The sequence below is a fragment of the Hyla sarda genome, chromosome 3 (assembly GCF_029499605.1).
Source record: "Hyla sarda isolate aHylSar1 chromosome 3, aHylSar1.hap1, whole genome shotgun sequence".
In the NCBI taxonomy this organism is placed as follows: domain Eukaryota; kingdom Metazoa; phylum Chordata; class Amphibia; order Anura; family Hylidae; genus Hyla; species Hyla sarda.
In genome coordinates, this window is record NC_079191.1 from 266970848 (window position 1) to 266987797 (window position 16950).

At 41.9% G+C, this 16950-nt stretch overlaps 1 protein-coding gene across 3 annotated transcripts in view; it reads right to left on the reverse strand.

Moving 5' to 3' along the window:
* Positions 1-6571: 6571 nt before the first annotated feature.
* The window catches only part of SGK1 (serum/glucocorticoid regulated kinase 1), a 146363-nt gene continuing 135984 nt past the window's right edge, over positions 6572-16950 (reverse strand). Inside the window, exons 1-11 of one of the 3 annotated variants that reach the window (XM_056566589.1) lie at positions 13855-14263; positions 11080-11155; positions 10630-10705; positions 10147-10335; positions 9849-9980; positions 9246-9358; positions 8689-8812; positions 8488-8583; positions 8222-8377; positions 8029-8118; positions 6572-7614 (exon numbers count right to left, since the gene is read on the reverse strand). In XM_056566589.1, coding sequence (XP_056422564.1) covers positions 7447-7614; positions 8029-8118; positions 8222-8377; positions 8488-8583; positions 8689-8812; positions 9246-9358; positions 9849-9980; positions 10147-10335; positions 10630-10705; positions 11080-11155; positions 13855-13888 — 1254 coding nt within the window. In that variant the 5' untranslated portion in view covers positions 13889-14263 and the 3' untranslated portion in view covers positions 6572-7446. Of the gene's footprint in view, positions 7615-8028; positions 8119-8221; positions 8378-8487; positions 8584-8688; positions 8813-9245; positions 9359-9848; positions 9981-10146; positions 10336-10629; positions 10706-11079; positions 11156-11270; positions 11667-13854; positions 14264-16950 lie in introns of those variants that run through there. The other 2 variants (XM_056566588.1, XM_056566587.1) reach the window with 2 other exon arrangements.

The following is a 16950-nucleotide window of genomic DNA, read 5'->3' on the forward strand; positions in this document are numbered from 1 at the left end:
CCTAAGAAAACACTGTCATCAAATGTGTTACTCACACTCGTCCATCACAGCCTCAGCCTGCAGACTGAGCTACACCCATTGAAAAAAAGCCCATAACAAGATGTCCTCAGAACTTGATTTTGGCCACACTGAAAACCTGGACTGGCCAGGGAGCTAATGAAAGACCCCACTACCAACCCACATTTCATTCCATTAAAATCCAGAAGCTAAGGTCTGCTAGGGATTCAACTAATCCTGGATTCCTCATATTTCACCCAGCTTTCCCTAGATAAGATATGCACTTCCTGAAACCTGATACATATGACAGGCATCTTTGGGGAATATAGCGACCCTTGAGCACCAGTCCTGTTACCGTCTCACAGGCTTCAGTGAAGTCGCGCCTGCTGGGGAACGCCTACTTTCTCCTGTCAGGAGCTCACACATTGTGAGCAAGAGGAAAGGTATGATACAGAGCTTTTTAATGCTCGGAAATTTTTTTTTAGGGGCAGGAGGGGTGTGAGGAGTAGTTAGGGAAAATAGAGTTAGTTTACAAACTTTAGGGGTTTGATGATAGGTACTCTTTAAAAACACCACAAAAACAACAATGTCATAATTGTCTGAATGGAAACAACAGACCACTAAATAGTATACAATTTTAAGTTACAAAAAAGTCACCAAAACATATGTGTGAAGGGAACCTAAAAGGTGTTCTTTCTGATTTAGAAGTTGACTGAAGTAGACCGTATAATGTGCACTGTATAGTAATTCATTCTTCAAGAACAGATCTCTGAGCTCCTGTTTGTTTGCATGACTGCATCTACGTAGAAGGTTTCACAGGAAACAATGTTAACAAATACAGGTGTGCCTATATGTAACTAATATCCTGCAAGATCTGAACCACTAAGTGCTACATAGTGAACAATACCAAGTGAAAGCACTCAGTGTGCCTATTTCAATAAGTAGAGGTCCAATGCACATTGCTTAGTGTGGATCTATTGTCCATTCTGTTCTGTTTCTTTGGTCAAAAGTAGGATAAATTCATTGCATGAAAAAAAAAAATCCGTGCTGGACATCTCCTCTTTTGCTTGGCTATCACAATTAGAGATGAGTGAACTTACAGTAAATTCGATTCGTCACGAACTTCTCGGCTTGGCAGTTGATGACATCCTGCATAAATTAGTTCAGCTTTCAGGTGCTCCGGTGGGCTGGAAAAGGTGGATACAGTCCTAGGAAAAAGTCTCCTAGGACTGTACAGTGGACCCTCAACATAGGATGGTAATTCATTCCAAACGAGCCATCGTTTGTCGAATCCATCGTATGTTGAGGGATTCGTGCAATGTAAAGTATAGGAAGCTGTACTCACCTGTCCCCGCCGCTCGAGATGGTGTCCCCGCCGCTCCCGATGGTGACCCCGGGCCTCCGCTGGGCTCTCCGCTGTCTTCTCCGGTCCTCCGCTGTCTTCTCCGGTCCTCCGCTGTCTTCTCCGGTCCTCTGCTTTCTTCCGCAAGACCTTACTGGGCCTGCGTAGCGACGTCATTACGCCGCTGCGTACGCCATTCCTATTGGATGACGTGCGCAGCAGCGTATTGACGTCATCGGAGAGGGCCGAGAAGACACCGGAAGACCAGCGCTGGACCCGGAGGGCACCCTGAAGCATCGTGGAGGGGTAAGTAATACTTACCGCACCACACGGGGAACATTAAGCTGCTATCTGGCAGCAGCTTAAGCATTTGGCGCTGCCGGATAGCACTTAATGCGATGGCCCCGACATAAAAAAGCATTGTATGTCGATATTGACATGCGATGGCTTCTGAGAGGCCATCGTATGTCGATTTGATCATATGTCGGGGCGATCGTAGGTCGAGGGGTCACTGTATCCACCTTTTCCAGCCCACAGGAGCACCTGAAAGCTGAACTAATTTATGCAGGATAAGTCATCAACTGCCAAGCCGAGAAGCTTGTGACGAATCGAATTTACTGTAAGTTTGCTCATCTCTAATCACAATGATGCTGGTCTGCATCAGTCTGCGACACAAAGGACATTAAGGGGTGAGCTGGCATGGCCTTTTCTTATACTATGGGAAAAAAAATGAAACATTCAGTAACATAGATAGTCTAAAGATGTTTATAAAAAACAAACAAAAAAAATAAAATTCTTTTTTTTTTATTTTTTTTTATTGCAGTACTGATGCTTTCCTGATGGTGTCACTCTAACATAGCAACAAGAAAAAACATAACCGTATAGGTAGAATAATTTTATTAATATTGTGTTAAAAATACACAATACTTTAGCATCCACAGTAAACAATAGTCATACAGAATCACATAAAAAATCCAGTGTAATATTAAACAACATTGAACATGAGTCAATGGCCCTGCTTGCAATGCTTACAGTCTAATTGAAAAGTGTATTGTGGGGTTCAGCAGGTAAAACTGAGGACAATGGATCTACTCACAGCAGACCACACTTTTTTTTTTTTTATTTGAACTTGAACAATACATCACCCAAAAATAAATATGTTTTAAATTATTACCAATAGGACATAGATAACTGTGTCAATGATGAATGATAAAATTTTAAATCAGACATTTAAAGGGGTACTCCGGCGAAAAACATCGTACCCTGCTGTGGTGCTGCAAGGGTGTGGCCATGAGCACAGGTAGAATATGTTGAAAGTAACTGTACTCCTTTTAACCCCTTGTCACCATGAAGCATCTTAGGCAAATATATTCTTCAGGTGAAAGAGATGACAGGACATTTCAGTAGGGCAGGGATTTCAAAATCATTGACTTCTACTTGAACATAGTGAAATTCCCTTAACTTGGCATTTAGGAATCCAGAAAATGTGTCTATATATATATATATATAGAGAGAGAGAGAGAGAGAGAGAGAGAGAGAGAGAGAGAGAGAGAGAGAGAGAGAGAGAGAGAGAGAGATATCAATTGGTGCCAGAAAGTTAAACAGATTTGTAAATTACCTCTATTAAAAAATCTTAATCCTTCCAGTACTTATTAGCTGCTGAATACTACAGAGGAAATTCTTTTCTTTTTGGAACACAGTGCTCTCTGCTGACATTATGACCACAGTGCTCTCTGCTGACACCTCTGTCCATTTTAGGAACTGTCCAGAGCAGCATATGTTTTCTATGGGGATTTTCTCCTACTCTGGACAGTTCTTAAAATGGACAGAGATGTCAGCAGAGAGCACTGTGGTCATGATGTTAGCACAGAGCTCTGTGTTCCAAAAAGAAAATCATTTCCTCTGTAGTATTCAGCAGCTATTAAATCAATTGGTGCCAGAAAGTTAAACAGATTTGTAAATTAATTCTATTAAAAAAATCTTAATCCTTCCAGTACTTATTAGCTGCTGAATACTACAGAGGAAATTATTTTCTTTTTTGGAATACAGTGCTCTCTGCTGAATCACGAGCACAGTGCTCTCTGCTGACATCTCTGTCCATTTTAAGAACTGTCCAGAGTTGGAGAAAATCTCCATAGCAAACATATGCTGCTCTGGTCAGTTCCTAAAATGGACAGAGATGTCAGCAGAGAGCACTGTGCTAATGATGTAAGCAGAGAGCTCTGTGTTCCAAAAAGAAAAGAATTTCCACTGTAGTATTCAGCAGCTAATAAGTACTGGAAGGATTAAGATTTTTCTGATAGATGTCATTTACAAATCTGTTTAACTTTCTGGCACCAGTTGATAAAAAAAAAGTTTTCCACTGTACCCCTTTAAAGTAGATACATATAGAGAGCTGTCAATCACTGATTAGGACCGCCCACATGACTGCTGAGTCCAGAATGAGAAGAGCTTCACGTGAATAAATGACATTATAAATAAATAAGCTATCTTGGAACTTTCCCTGCAAAACTAAACATCAATCTGCTCAGCTCCAGCTGCTCTATAACCTGATTCCTGTATTATTGGTTCTTTTTAAGTGGAGACTTGTACATGGTCTATCTGTTCATAACATGAGCAGTTTACTAGGCTCGAGTCTCATAAAAACTTGAATAACATCTCAGACGATCTTAGATTATTTAGATAATTCCCAAGTTCTTAGGCCATTAATGACCACAGGAAAATACTTGGTATTTCACATGGGTCACTGTGCAGTTAAAATGTCTAAGGCTACGTTCACACTGCCGGTTGTCTCCAGCAGTGTAAAGCCCATTATTTTAGGATCGAGAACAGCCGGAGAAAAAATAGTGCTTGCACCATCTTTTTCTCCGGCTTTTCTCTCTGAAAATAAAGGCGGCTATTGAATACAATGGGGTCCATTGGGACCCTATATTTTCCGGTATGGATATTATCAGCCCAGAAATAATAATGACTTTAGTCTAATAGTTAGAAATAATATATTGCACATATAGGAGTAAGAGATGGCAGCAGTTATTCACAAGAAAAGGCCATCTTACCAACTGCCAATAGGAATCAATTACGGTTGGGTTAGGTTTACAATGCAGCTAATGGATACCTTAAACTTCATTTAGTTTACTTTATTACAGGCAATTTATTTTAGAATATTATTTCCTTTTTGTGCAGGTAAATGATATGTGCAATGATTTTATTGGTGTAGCAGCTTCACACAGCCTGCAGAGGTCACTGTTGTTTACATATACACTGCAGACAATATGGCTGACTACTGAGAACAGATCGGGTCATATAACTGGATAATCCAAAACTACTAAATAGGCATTGGAGATGTATTCCATTCTACATACATGCTGGGTCATGCCAAGTATAAAAACTAACTACTAGATGTCCAGTTCCATATCTACGTAAAATGGTTTTCTAAAATAAACCCCTTGTCTCATGTAATATGTAATTGTATGCCAGGATTGATGTCCTTTACTCTCCAAACTTTCACTTCCAGACACAGATCTAAATACTAGGTCTGTGAAAAATATCAACAGCGCTATCACCAATATGGGTTATAGCCATTGTTTAAAAAGGATACCTCAGTGGAAAACATTTTTTTTTAATCAACTGGTGGCAGAAAGTTCAACAGATTTGTAAATTACGTAAAAAAAGTTATCCTTCCAGTACTTATCAGCTGTTGTATGCTCAACAGGAAGTTGTATTTCTTTCTGGAATTATTTTCTGTCTGACCACAGTGCTCTCTGCTGACACCTCTGTCCATGTCAGGAACTGTCTGGAGTAGGAGCAAATCCCCATAGCAAACCTCCTGCTCTGGAAAGTTCCTGATATGGACAGAAGTGTCAGCAGAGAGCACTGTGGTCAGAATGGAAAGAACTACACAACTTCCTTGAGAGTATACAGTAGCTGATAAGTACTGGGAGGATTAAGATTTTTAAATAGAAGTAGTTTACAGATCTGTATAATATTTTAGCACCAGTTGTTTTGACATGTTTTCTCTTCCAGAGAACCCATTTAAATACCTTATGAATGATGTATTTGTTACAAAACGGGTGTCACTTCTTAGTCAAAGAGCATGGCACATATGGTTGTTTAGAAATAGGATATCTCCTATTAAAATGTCATTGTCAGGATGATATTCTGGAATTGTAGATATAGCAGCCTGTTGTATTCACCACCTATGTTCTATCAACATAAAACATGGATCCTGTACTGACCAAAACTGAAGATTCCAAAATACTTCCAGTTACAAAAGAGTGGACATGCATTAGTGCAGGGGTATACAGGCCATATACAAGTTCACTATGTACTTTATATGTTAAATAGTTAACCAACTACCCAGTCAGGCATGAATCACCCGAGCAATGAACTGAAGCAAGCACTAAAGTGGGTTACGGACAAGCATTAAAGGGGTTATCCAGGATTAGAAAAACAGGTGATTTCTTCAAAGAACTGCACCACCTCTGTCCTCAGGTTGTGTGTGGTATTGCAGCTCAGTTCAATTGAACTGAATGTAGCCAAGATGTAATACTACACACAGCCGAAGGACAGGAGTGGTGCTGCTATTTGGAATAAGCTCTCATTTTCTATTCCTGTATAACCCTTTTAAGTGCAACATATGTTCAGCGTCTTTTTCCACACATTGTCTACGACTGTAGGGAATGAGTGTGATTCCAATGACTGTGTCAATAGCTGTTTGACAAGTTCAGTTGCATGTGACATGGACCTACAGAATAACACGATAACAGTCAATGTTGTAAATCTGCGAGTCAGTCATCTTAGCTGCAGTGGTCATCTGACCTTAGATGCCATATATCACAACCTACACAGCACAAGGTGGTCATCTGGGCCTGATCTTAAGCCACCATCCACCAAAGGGGCACTAATTAATAGTATTTGTACCAAGGCTTTAAAAGTACATTTAAGTAAGAATGGTGCAGAACATAAGTGCTGAATCCATAGACATTGATTTCACACCGGCATAATACGGACACATTTCTGCATTCAAAAAGATATCCATAATACAGCCATATTAAAAACAGGTCTAAGCTGTAGAACAGGCCCATCCACTATGGATTTACACATCTTACTGTACACCAATATATGTGGACTTCCTCATTTAACTGAGCACCAACTACTTTATTGCTAAATTACTTTTCTTTTGTCTCAACGCCTCATTTTTTTTGTTTTGTACATTAGTCAAGAACAGGAAAGTTTGTTTTCAAAGTTTTATTGCAAACCCTTGGGTTTGGTCACAAAAAGGTACATTTCTCTTATTAATTACAGTACATTGGCATTATGTATCTGTCAGTTTAAATATACAGCTCTTGATTATATACAATATGCACAAAGATGAATGTCCGGAATGTCAAAAATAAACATAAATAATGTATATTAAAACCACATTTTACAGCTATGAACAAACTAAATGTGGGGCATTTTGGTCCATAAAACCATTTCTAAAAATAGAAATCTGAATAGCAGCAAATGCTTTACTTCAAGCATTTCAAACAAGGATCATCGCAAGCCCATGGCAATACACTTCATTAGTACTATCTAAACAAAACAAGATTTACAGTAAATTTAGCTTCCACATATGGAAGAAAAAGTATAATGCCCCAGAATTAGTGTCACATTAACGTGTGAAAAACCACAGTCATACTGTGATAAGCATCACACTCATACCATTGTTCACTTGTAAAATCAGAGTCACCACCTAAGAACTTCCAGCTCATGTGGACAATTCTCAAGCTACATGGGATCTCTGAATTGAGAAAGGCACGTTGCAAAATAAAAACTAAAAACAACTAAAACAGCTCCATCTCTTTGTGTTTCTTCGTCTGTGTTCACAAAGTCCGGGGCCTGCGCGCCTGCTCTTGAGGCACTGTCTCCTCCTAAGAGCCATGCCCTTATTAAAGTCACTTGTTCCTCCTTTGACTCAGCTCCACTGTGCGTTCTTCCAGAAAAACTGGTGGTGTTGAAATTAAGGCTGTGATGCTGTCATGAAGGATGCGTCATTTACTTTTTTCACTTGTCAGGAAAAAAATTAATCTTAGTGACTCAAGATGACCAGAAGATGAGAATGTCCCTCAAAGGAAAGATTCCATAGGTGGGGCATAGGAGAAGCCCATAAAAGCATCTGCTGCCTCTTTAATGCTTGCTGTTATAAGGATGCTGTCTGGTGACTGGCCGATGGAATTTGGAACTGGTTCTTCTGTGAATTCAGGATCAAAGTGTTGCAAATCACTGGGGCCACTCTGAAAAACAATGAAAAAGGTGCAAAGAGATTAGAACCCTGAATAGGCAATACAGATCTTTCAAAGTGTGTCTGCAACCAGAAACTCAATACAGGAAAGTTCATACAGTGTCACATGATCAGCAAAGGAAATCCATGCCTACATGTCACATATATTTGAACTTCACATTTAAATATTAATGCATTTATTTATATTTATACAAAATGTATATAGATTATGAAAACACAGACCACATTCTAATAATGTCACTTCAGCCATGTGACAATGTAAGTAGTTTACTGAAGGCTGTGCGGGTCAAATTCTGCATATTTCAGTGTAACTTTACATTTTAATCATAATTATTAATAATGCGATATTTGCATTAGCAAAATAAGACAATGAGACTAAGACAGTGCTGTAATAGTGGAAACTTACCACATTTGGGTTAAAAGGAGGAGTAATCTTCTTATTGATGAGATCATCCCAGTTAATTGGAGAGAAAAAGATGTGGTTCTTAATCTCCATCTGTCGGCAGAAGAGGAATTAGATTAGACCAATCAAAAGTAATTAGACATGTGCTGTTCCAGCGACAAGGGAGTGGGGGAATTTATATTTAGACTCTACTTACAAAGTCATTCTTGGCACCCAGTCTCTTAGTCCTATCCTTCTGCAAAAGGCCCTCCAGAAGGTTCCTGGCTGAATTGGTTATGTTTGGTTTCAGCTGCAGAGGCTTATTCAAGATATTGTCATACATCTCTGCTGTGTTCCTGCTATAGAATGGCGGCTGTGGAGAAAATTAATTTAGGTTAGTGGAATATTAATCTTAAGAGCTAACATTACATCTTCAGTCATTAGATACAATATCACTATACTATGGGTAGATGATCTACTTACCAAGCCATACAACATCTCATAGAGAACAGCTCCTAGGCACCACCAGTCAACCGTCCTGTCATAAGGCTGTTTGTGTAGAACTTCTGGTGCAAGGTACTGTAAAGAACACAGACGACACTAAGTAACATGGTAGTAGACACACTTTGGGTGTCATACTTCAAACAATGCACAGAACAGGTAAGAAATGTTTAGAATACATACCTCTGGAGTGCCACAGAAAGTAGAAGTTGTGCCATTGGGCTCTATGTTCTCCTTGCAAAGTCCAAAATCAGTAAGTACAATGTGACCCTGTGAATCCAATAATATATTCTCGGGCTTCAGGTCTCTGCAAAACATAAGAATAAAGAATTGTAAGATATTGTTTTATCTAAAGTAACATTACTACCTCAGCATTAGAGATGAGCGAACTTCCAGTAATTCGATTCGTCACAAACTTCTCGGCTCGACGTTTGCGGACTTTAGCCTGCATAAATGAGTTCAGCTTTCAGGTGCTCCGGTGGGTTGGAAAAGTTGGATGCAGTCCTAGGAGAGAGTCTCCTAGGACTGTATCCACCTTTTCCAGCCCACTGGAGCACCTGAAAGCTGAACTAATTTATGCAGTGCTAAAGTCATCAACTGCCGAGCTGAGAAGTTCAGGACGAATCAAATTACTGGAAGTTCACTCATCTCTACTCAGCACTTCTATTCTAAATTTAAGGTAACAGGTTATACTAAGAAAAACTAAAGACAAAACCAGACAAAATGTATGAGTGTCTCACCTGTAGACAATGTTCAGAGAATGCAAGTATCCCAGTGCGCTGGCTATCTCTGCTGCATAAAACCGAGCTCGGGGTTCGAGGAAGCAGCGTTCCCTCTGGAGATGGTAGAACAGCTACAAGAGAAATAGAAGCAATGATTAAACTTAGGCAAGCGGCTGCACCAAACAATTCACTATCGGCTGGTTCAGCATAGAAAACAATAGCTGGAAATCACTGGGCGGCCAATGACAGCCTTCAAGGAAATGCTAAAAGTAGCAACTTTCCAATGCTTGACTATAATTTCCCATAGAAACAGAAAAGAATCTCCAGCACAGCCAAGACTCAAATGCTTAACGATTTATTGTAGACATAGCAACACACAGGGAGACAGCAGTGACGCGTTTCGATCGACTAAGCGATCTTAATCATACTGAGCCTTCGAGTCTTGGCTGCGCTGGACATTCTTTTCTGTTTCTATTGGATTATTATCAGCATTGTTCGGGCTGAGTCCGTGTCACAGCCGGCGGATACTAGAGGGGTGAGCTGGATCTACTCTACATGTATAATTTCCCATAGTACAAAAAAAAGTACAGACTAAACATGCTCCATGGACAATCTGCTTACCTCTCCACCATTGATGTAGTCTAGGATGAAGTATAATCTGCTGGCTGTCTGGAAGGAGAAGTGGAGTCCAACCAGGAACGGGTGTTTCACATTTTTCAACAGAACATTACGCTCGGACATTATATGTTTCTCCTGAAATGAAAGAGATATATGGAGTTACTACACAGCGCAGTCCGATGCCCCACTATTATTTAGGATTAGAATCGGTCCCCCCCCCCCCATGCAGATGATCAGAATCCCACCAAGCCTACAGTTAGTCGCCATGTGTTAGGTAAAGACATTAACAAAGTATAATCACCTCTTTTTTCTTCAGGATTGCTTTTTTCTGCAGGACTTTAACTGCGTAGAATTTCTCATCAGCTTTGTGTCTTGCCAAAAGCACTTTACCGAAGCTACCCTTCCCAATGATCTTCAGGAACTGGAAGTCCGATGGCTTGGCATGGGGGTTGGATGAAGGTCCAAGATTGATTTGTTGAGATGGACTGGGCTGAAGAGGGAAACCGATTGGTTACTTAAGTGAAAACATGAGCCGAATAGAGAGCAGAATCTCTCTCTAGATCAGTGGTTTTCAACCTGCGGACCTCCAGATGTTGCAAAACTACAACTCCCAGCATGCCCGGACAGCCGCTGGCTGTCCGGGCATGCTGGGAGTTGTAGTTTTGCAACATCTGGAGGTCTGCAGGTTGGAGAACACTGCTCTAGATCATCAACTAGCAACATTCTGGTTATTGTAGAAGACATTCACAAGAAATTGCTATCCCACTTCCAAAAGAATGCTTACCGGAGGGGAGGAATTGCCATTCAGTAATTCTGGCTCCTGGGGTTGTGAAATATTCAAGATTGATTGAACCTCAGGACTGGAGAAGGAAAAAGAATACAGCCATTAACAATAGCAGACAATGGCCACTAGAGGGCACAAAGGTATTGCAGAATAACACTACAGTTATTGTGACTTCACTACTTTGAAGAAAACTTTTACTGTTACTTTGTATCATTTCAGGGAAATATATGTATTCCAAGTCTCCATAGACTCCCAGTTACATTCACTGCAATCCAGATGAGTATCTATAGTGGTGTCTCATCAGCTGATGCAAAACTACATCTCCCATCATGCCCTGGCAGCAATTGATGGGAGATGTAGTTTTGCAGCAGCTGCAGAGCAGGGCACTGATCTAAGGAATAAACAATATATATAAGAAACCACTTGAATATATATATAAAAGGCACTTACTGCTTGCAGGCATAGGAGTTGGTGGAGATCTTCTGTATAAAGTCATTCAATCCCATTCTTCTCTGTTTCATAAAAGCTGCAAGACACAAAGAAGAAGGACTGAGTACAGCGCACCATGGCTGCACAACCAGTACACATCATCCATAGCTGGAGCCATCCAGTGCCAGGGCAGTGCCATCCCCTCCACTCACCGATCAGGATCGCCACCATGCCCCTCATTTTGGAATAAGTTAAAGTATTAGCCGGTGTGGTGTCAGTCTTTACAGTCATAGTTGCTTTAGTTATAAATCCTTAGTATAATCCAGGAGAAGACCCTAGCTCCAAGGATGTCTGACAGTTCCTAGAGCCTCCTAGGCAGAGCAGGGGTTTATATAGGGGATGAGCTGAGGGGCGGAGCTAAGGCACACAATGAAAGAAACTTGGCACAGGTTCAAAGCGCCCAGATCCAGCCCGGGTCAGTCAGCTGGCGCCTGCACCTAGCCCCGCCCCCTCAGTGACGTCACTGGGACCGGGGCCAGTGTGCAGCCTCAGTGCCTTCTCTAGAGAGGAGCTGGAACTTTACGTACAGTTCTCCGGGCAGAATACAGGGCACTACCAGCTGGCCACAGTGTTTTTCCGCCAACCTGAACTTATACAGTACTTGCCGTGCAAACGAATGAATAGCAAAGTCACCTGACTGAACAGAAAGGTGCTGCATACTCATAGTCACCCCTCATGTAAGGGCTCCGAGCAATGCCAGGGCAGGGCTGTGGAAATAACCCACTGGGAAGAGAAGGGGAAATAGTCACCCCTCATGTAAGGGCTCCGAGCAATGCCAGGGCAGGGCTGTGGAAATAACCCACTGGGAAGAGAAGGGGAAATAGTCACCCCTCATGTAAGGGCTCCGAGCAATGCCAGGGCAGGGCTGTGGAAATAACCCACTGGGAAGAGAAGGGGAAATAGTCACCCCTCATGTAAGGGCTCCGAGCAATGCCAGGGCAGGGCTGTGGAAATAACCCACTGGGAAGAGAAGGGGAAATTCCACTGACAACTGAGCACACACTGTACATGGAGCACACATGATGCCACACGGCAGGTGCTGCCTCCAGCACAGTGGTGGGAGATAATGGCAGCCCACTCATCCCCCTCACACCTCCACACACATGACAAGAGGAGAGTGCAGCTGTGAGGGGAATCCTCCGCCATTCCTCTGTCAGCTCTGTGCTCTCTCATACTGCACGCTGCTTCTGAACACAGCATACACCTCAGAACAGTGCAGTGCAGAACAACTACAACTCCCAGCATGCTGAAGAGCAACACTGCCATAGAAAGTATGTCCTCTATAGATACACCAGTGTTCCCCGACATGGGACTAGGCAGCTACTGCAAAACTACAACTCCCAGCATGCTAGAGCGCAACACTGCCATAGAAAGAATGTCCTGTCTAAATACACCAGTGTTCCCCAACCTGTAACTATGCAGCTACTGCAAAACTACAACTCCCAGCATGCGAGAGAGCAACACTGCCATAGAAAGTATGTCCTCTATAGATACACTAGTGTTCCCCAACATGTGATTATATAGCTACTGCAAAACTACAACTCCCAGCATGCGAGAGCACAACACTGCCATAGAAAGTTTGTCCTCTCTTAATACACCAGTGTTCTCCATCCTGTGACTATGCAGCTACTGCAAAACTACAACTCCCAGCATGCTATAGATACACCAGTGTTCCCCAACCTGTTCAAAATGACAACTCCCAGTATGCTGGGGAGCAAACACTGCTGTTATAAAGTCAGCGCACTATATATAGGCAACACCAACTTGTAACTGTGCAGTTGCTGCAAAACTACAACCCCCAGCATGCTGGAGAGCAACACTACCTTAAAGGTCAGCCCTCTATAGCAGTGTTTCCCAACCAGGGTGCCTCCAGCTGTTGCAAAACTACAACTCCCAGCACGCCCAGACAGCCGAAGGCTGTCTGGGCATGCTGGGAGTTGTAGTTTTATCAACAACTGGAGGCACCCTGGTTGGGAAACACTGCTCTATATATACAAAAGTGTTCCTAAACCTATCACTGTACAGCTGTAATTCCCATCATGTCATGACAACCTTTGCACTATGGGAGTTGTAGTTCGCTGCACAGTCACTGGTCCAGGGATATACACGATATATTATTTACTTCCAAAGCAAACAGTTCCGCGATCAGACCTCTAGGGGTCACCGGAGAGTCGCACTTTTAAATGTACACAAACGCTTAGATACTTTTTGTATCCTATAAAATGGTTACATTCCTGACTAAAACTACAATACAAATCGAGTTATTTTATTGTAACAATAACAAGTGGAACCAGTAAAACTTATTATTTCATCAGATGCATTGACTGGACTCTGTCTGCACTTTAAATACAGTCACTCACTATACCAGGACCCCCATAGTATAACGTTATCCTATAGAAGTGATCTCCAAACATTATGCAGATTACAATCTCCCCAGGTGTTAATCGCTTCTGTCCGATCCATCAATCTCCCTCTCCTTCCCCGGACATAATAAAGTTTGCTCAGGGCTTCAATACAATGCTAATCCAATAAAAGGATCAGCACATCACACAGCTGGGTGGACGGGCTATTTACCTTCCAGCCTACAACTTTCACTTATCATACTAGGAACAATAGACACCCTGATTCCTGCCTAAATCAATCCAGGGTAACGGTGCCCAGAGAGACACACAGGGCAGGGCACACAGATGCCAACCAAGCAATATGCCCTGCTTAGAAGCTGAAGCATAAACCTACCTTTCAGAGGCGACTTTTCTGTCTTAGTTCTCATGTTGGAATGTAGCTATGAAGTGGCAGTCATATAATCCACACGATCTCCTTACTCCTCCCTTATAGAGACTGAATAAGACCCACAGAGTGGTGGAGAGGGAGCCTCTGGAGTGCAGCCTGCTCCTTTATAGCCCAGGGTAGATAAGAGTACAGGGAGAGATTGGCTGTCCAGGTGACAGAGCAAAAGTCACCAGAGCCCCAGATGACACTGTACTCTGAGCTCTTCTCTTCTCCTATGTGCTGAGCGGGGAAGCGACACTTTACACTGCAGGAGGGAGCGGAAAAGGGAAAAACTCAGGGGTCGCCTGTCTTCTCCTCTGGAGACAGCACAGCAGCTTGGTGGCGCCTGATGGTCACAGTCACTTGTGTCATCTGCATGAAAGTCAAGTTGTTGAGACTGGTTTTTCCTTCCAACCGGATACCTAGAGGGTGGAGCAGGCGCCCCCTGTTCAGCCCTGCCACCTACTAAGCATTTCCTCTCAGGAAAAATAGATTTTTTTTTCCTGCAGTTTTTCCCCTCTTTTCCTTCCTGTCAGTGTAATCCAATGCAGTGCAGTGACCCCCAGCTATTAAAAGTTCAGCACACTCAAGAAAGCTGAATGAACTACAAAGACAGGAGACTACATGGAAGCAATACCCCTGGCTGAGCTGACTTCTGATTGTATGCTGTACACCACAACATCAGATTAGAGGGGGATGACAGAGAGATAGGTAATAATGGACAGATAGATAGAAAGATAGCTAGATAGATGAGAGATAAAGAATGTGTAACTGTAATAGATAGATATACAGATAATAGAGGATGGATTAAGAAAGGGGGAACATGTAGGAAACAAATGGTTTCAAAACAGATTTGCAAATGACTTCTATTAAAAAAATCTTACCCCTTTCAATACTTAGTAGCTGCTGTATAAAACATAGACATTTGTGAATTTCATTTCAGTGCTCTCTGCTGACACCTCTGTCCTGTCTGGAACTGTCCAGATTAGAATAATATCCCCATAAAAAACCTCTCCTGCTCTGGACAGTTCCTGACAGGACAGAGGTGTCAGCAGAGAGAATTGTGGTCAGACTGGACCACACAAATGTCTTCACAGAACTTCACAAATGTCTCTGTAGTATATCTGTATTATACAGCAGCTGATAAGTACTAGAAGGGTTAAGAGTTTTCAATAGAAGTGATTTACAAATCTGTTTAACTATCTTGCACCAGTTGATTTGAAAAAAAAAAAAAAAATTCCCACCGGAGGTCCCCTTTAAGTAGCTAGATGAGAGAGAAAGAAAATATAGATATTAGGTGGGCAGATAGATAAATATTAGTGGTAAGGAAAAAAAGAAAACAATAGATATTAGGAAGTTAGATGATGAGAGAGAGAGAGAGAGAGAGAGAGAGAGAGAGAGAGAGAGAGAGAAGTGGACAAATAGATTCTAGAAAAATAGATGATCTATTAGATTATTTCAGCATCTTCTCAGCTGGGATCCCCTAAACACATATACACCCACCTCTACAAGAGGGTAGAATGCCACTGCCAGACACCTCTGGCAGCTGCCAAGCCTTCTCTCTCTCTTTTCACATCTGCCATTGGGAGAGAGTTGGGAGTCCACCACACACACCTGTTGGTCAGTCTCACTAAATCAGAGGGTTCAGACAAGGCGGTCTAATACAGTGTACGGCCAACTTAAAGGGGTAATCAAGCTTGTAAGAATTGATGGGGGGAAGGGGAGGGGGGTCCAACACCCAGTAGCCCCACCTGAGGTAATTGCATGAGTCCTACATCCTCTGAGAGAGCGGGGTGGAGAGTGGGGTGCTGGGAGTTAGACCCCCACCTAAATATTATTACTGCACTATAAGGAGGATAGGTTATCAGTTTTTACACATTGGATAACCCTTCAGACTGAGTGTATTACATTATTCATTTGATGTACAACATGAAATGCAAGACCAAAAGAATGTAAAAATGTAATCAAAACTGCTCAGTGTGAACAAGGCCTCAAAGCTGTAACTATTCTAGAGATTGTTTTATTGTTTCCTGGCAATTATTTGAAGTGATAAAGAGAAAAGCTGTGAAAAGGATTTAAATGACAATAGAAGCATTGCAGTCAGTCAGGTGTCATTGTTTAGCGTCTCGATTCCTAGAAGCGTCATCCTACTGTTTTGCACTAAGTAACATGAAACAAAACAGGTTTCTCTCTGATTAGGGGGCAACACTTTACCACAGTTCAGGGGAGTCTGTAATTCTTTGATATTCGCTAGACATATTATGCATGTGTTAGATAAATTAGATATATCAGATAACCGGACGGTTTCAGTGGGTTCGGTCACCAATTTAATGTGCATGAAAAGAGCCTGGTAATCCCACTGTTTTTCTTTCATTGGAAAAAAAGTATGTGGCATGCTGTACTTCAAGATTTCCCATGTTTGTCATCCCCCTGGAGATAAGCACTGCAGAGATGTCATCACCCAACATTCAAACTTGACTTATCTTGATGGGTATATTTAAGGGGAATTTGGGAAAGACAGATGTTGGCCATAAGCCATATGGTATATTGTACCGTATATAGTTAGATTTCAATGACCATGCCAACTAGAGGTAAACAGGTATACAGAACTTGTTCTTGTGCATTCCTGTAGTGTTGGCATTAGTATCACCATTTCCTCTCAATGTTAAATGGTTTCAATTATTTGTTGCACTATATAATCACTCTACTCTTCCCTAATGTTTATCTTTAAATCACAACAGCCTGCCATGCTGACACTAGTGCAGGGCATGGACAGAGGCTGGAAAATGACCTTCGCTGCGCACAGGCAGATGCAAATAAAGATAGGTTCTCATGTATCCAGCAGCCGGCTCAGTAAACCCAGCATAAAACTGACCACAACTGATGACCAACTGCATCAGTTGGCATCAGTTGTTTAGATGCGTTTCCCCATACTGTGCCTGACCATTCAGCATCTGAATTGAGGCAGATGAATGTGAACTGTCCCATTCAATGAGTAGGATCAGTTCTACAATCTGTGCCCCCCATCATTTTTCTACAGCATAGGAGGGACATGCTGCCAGA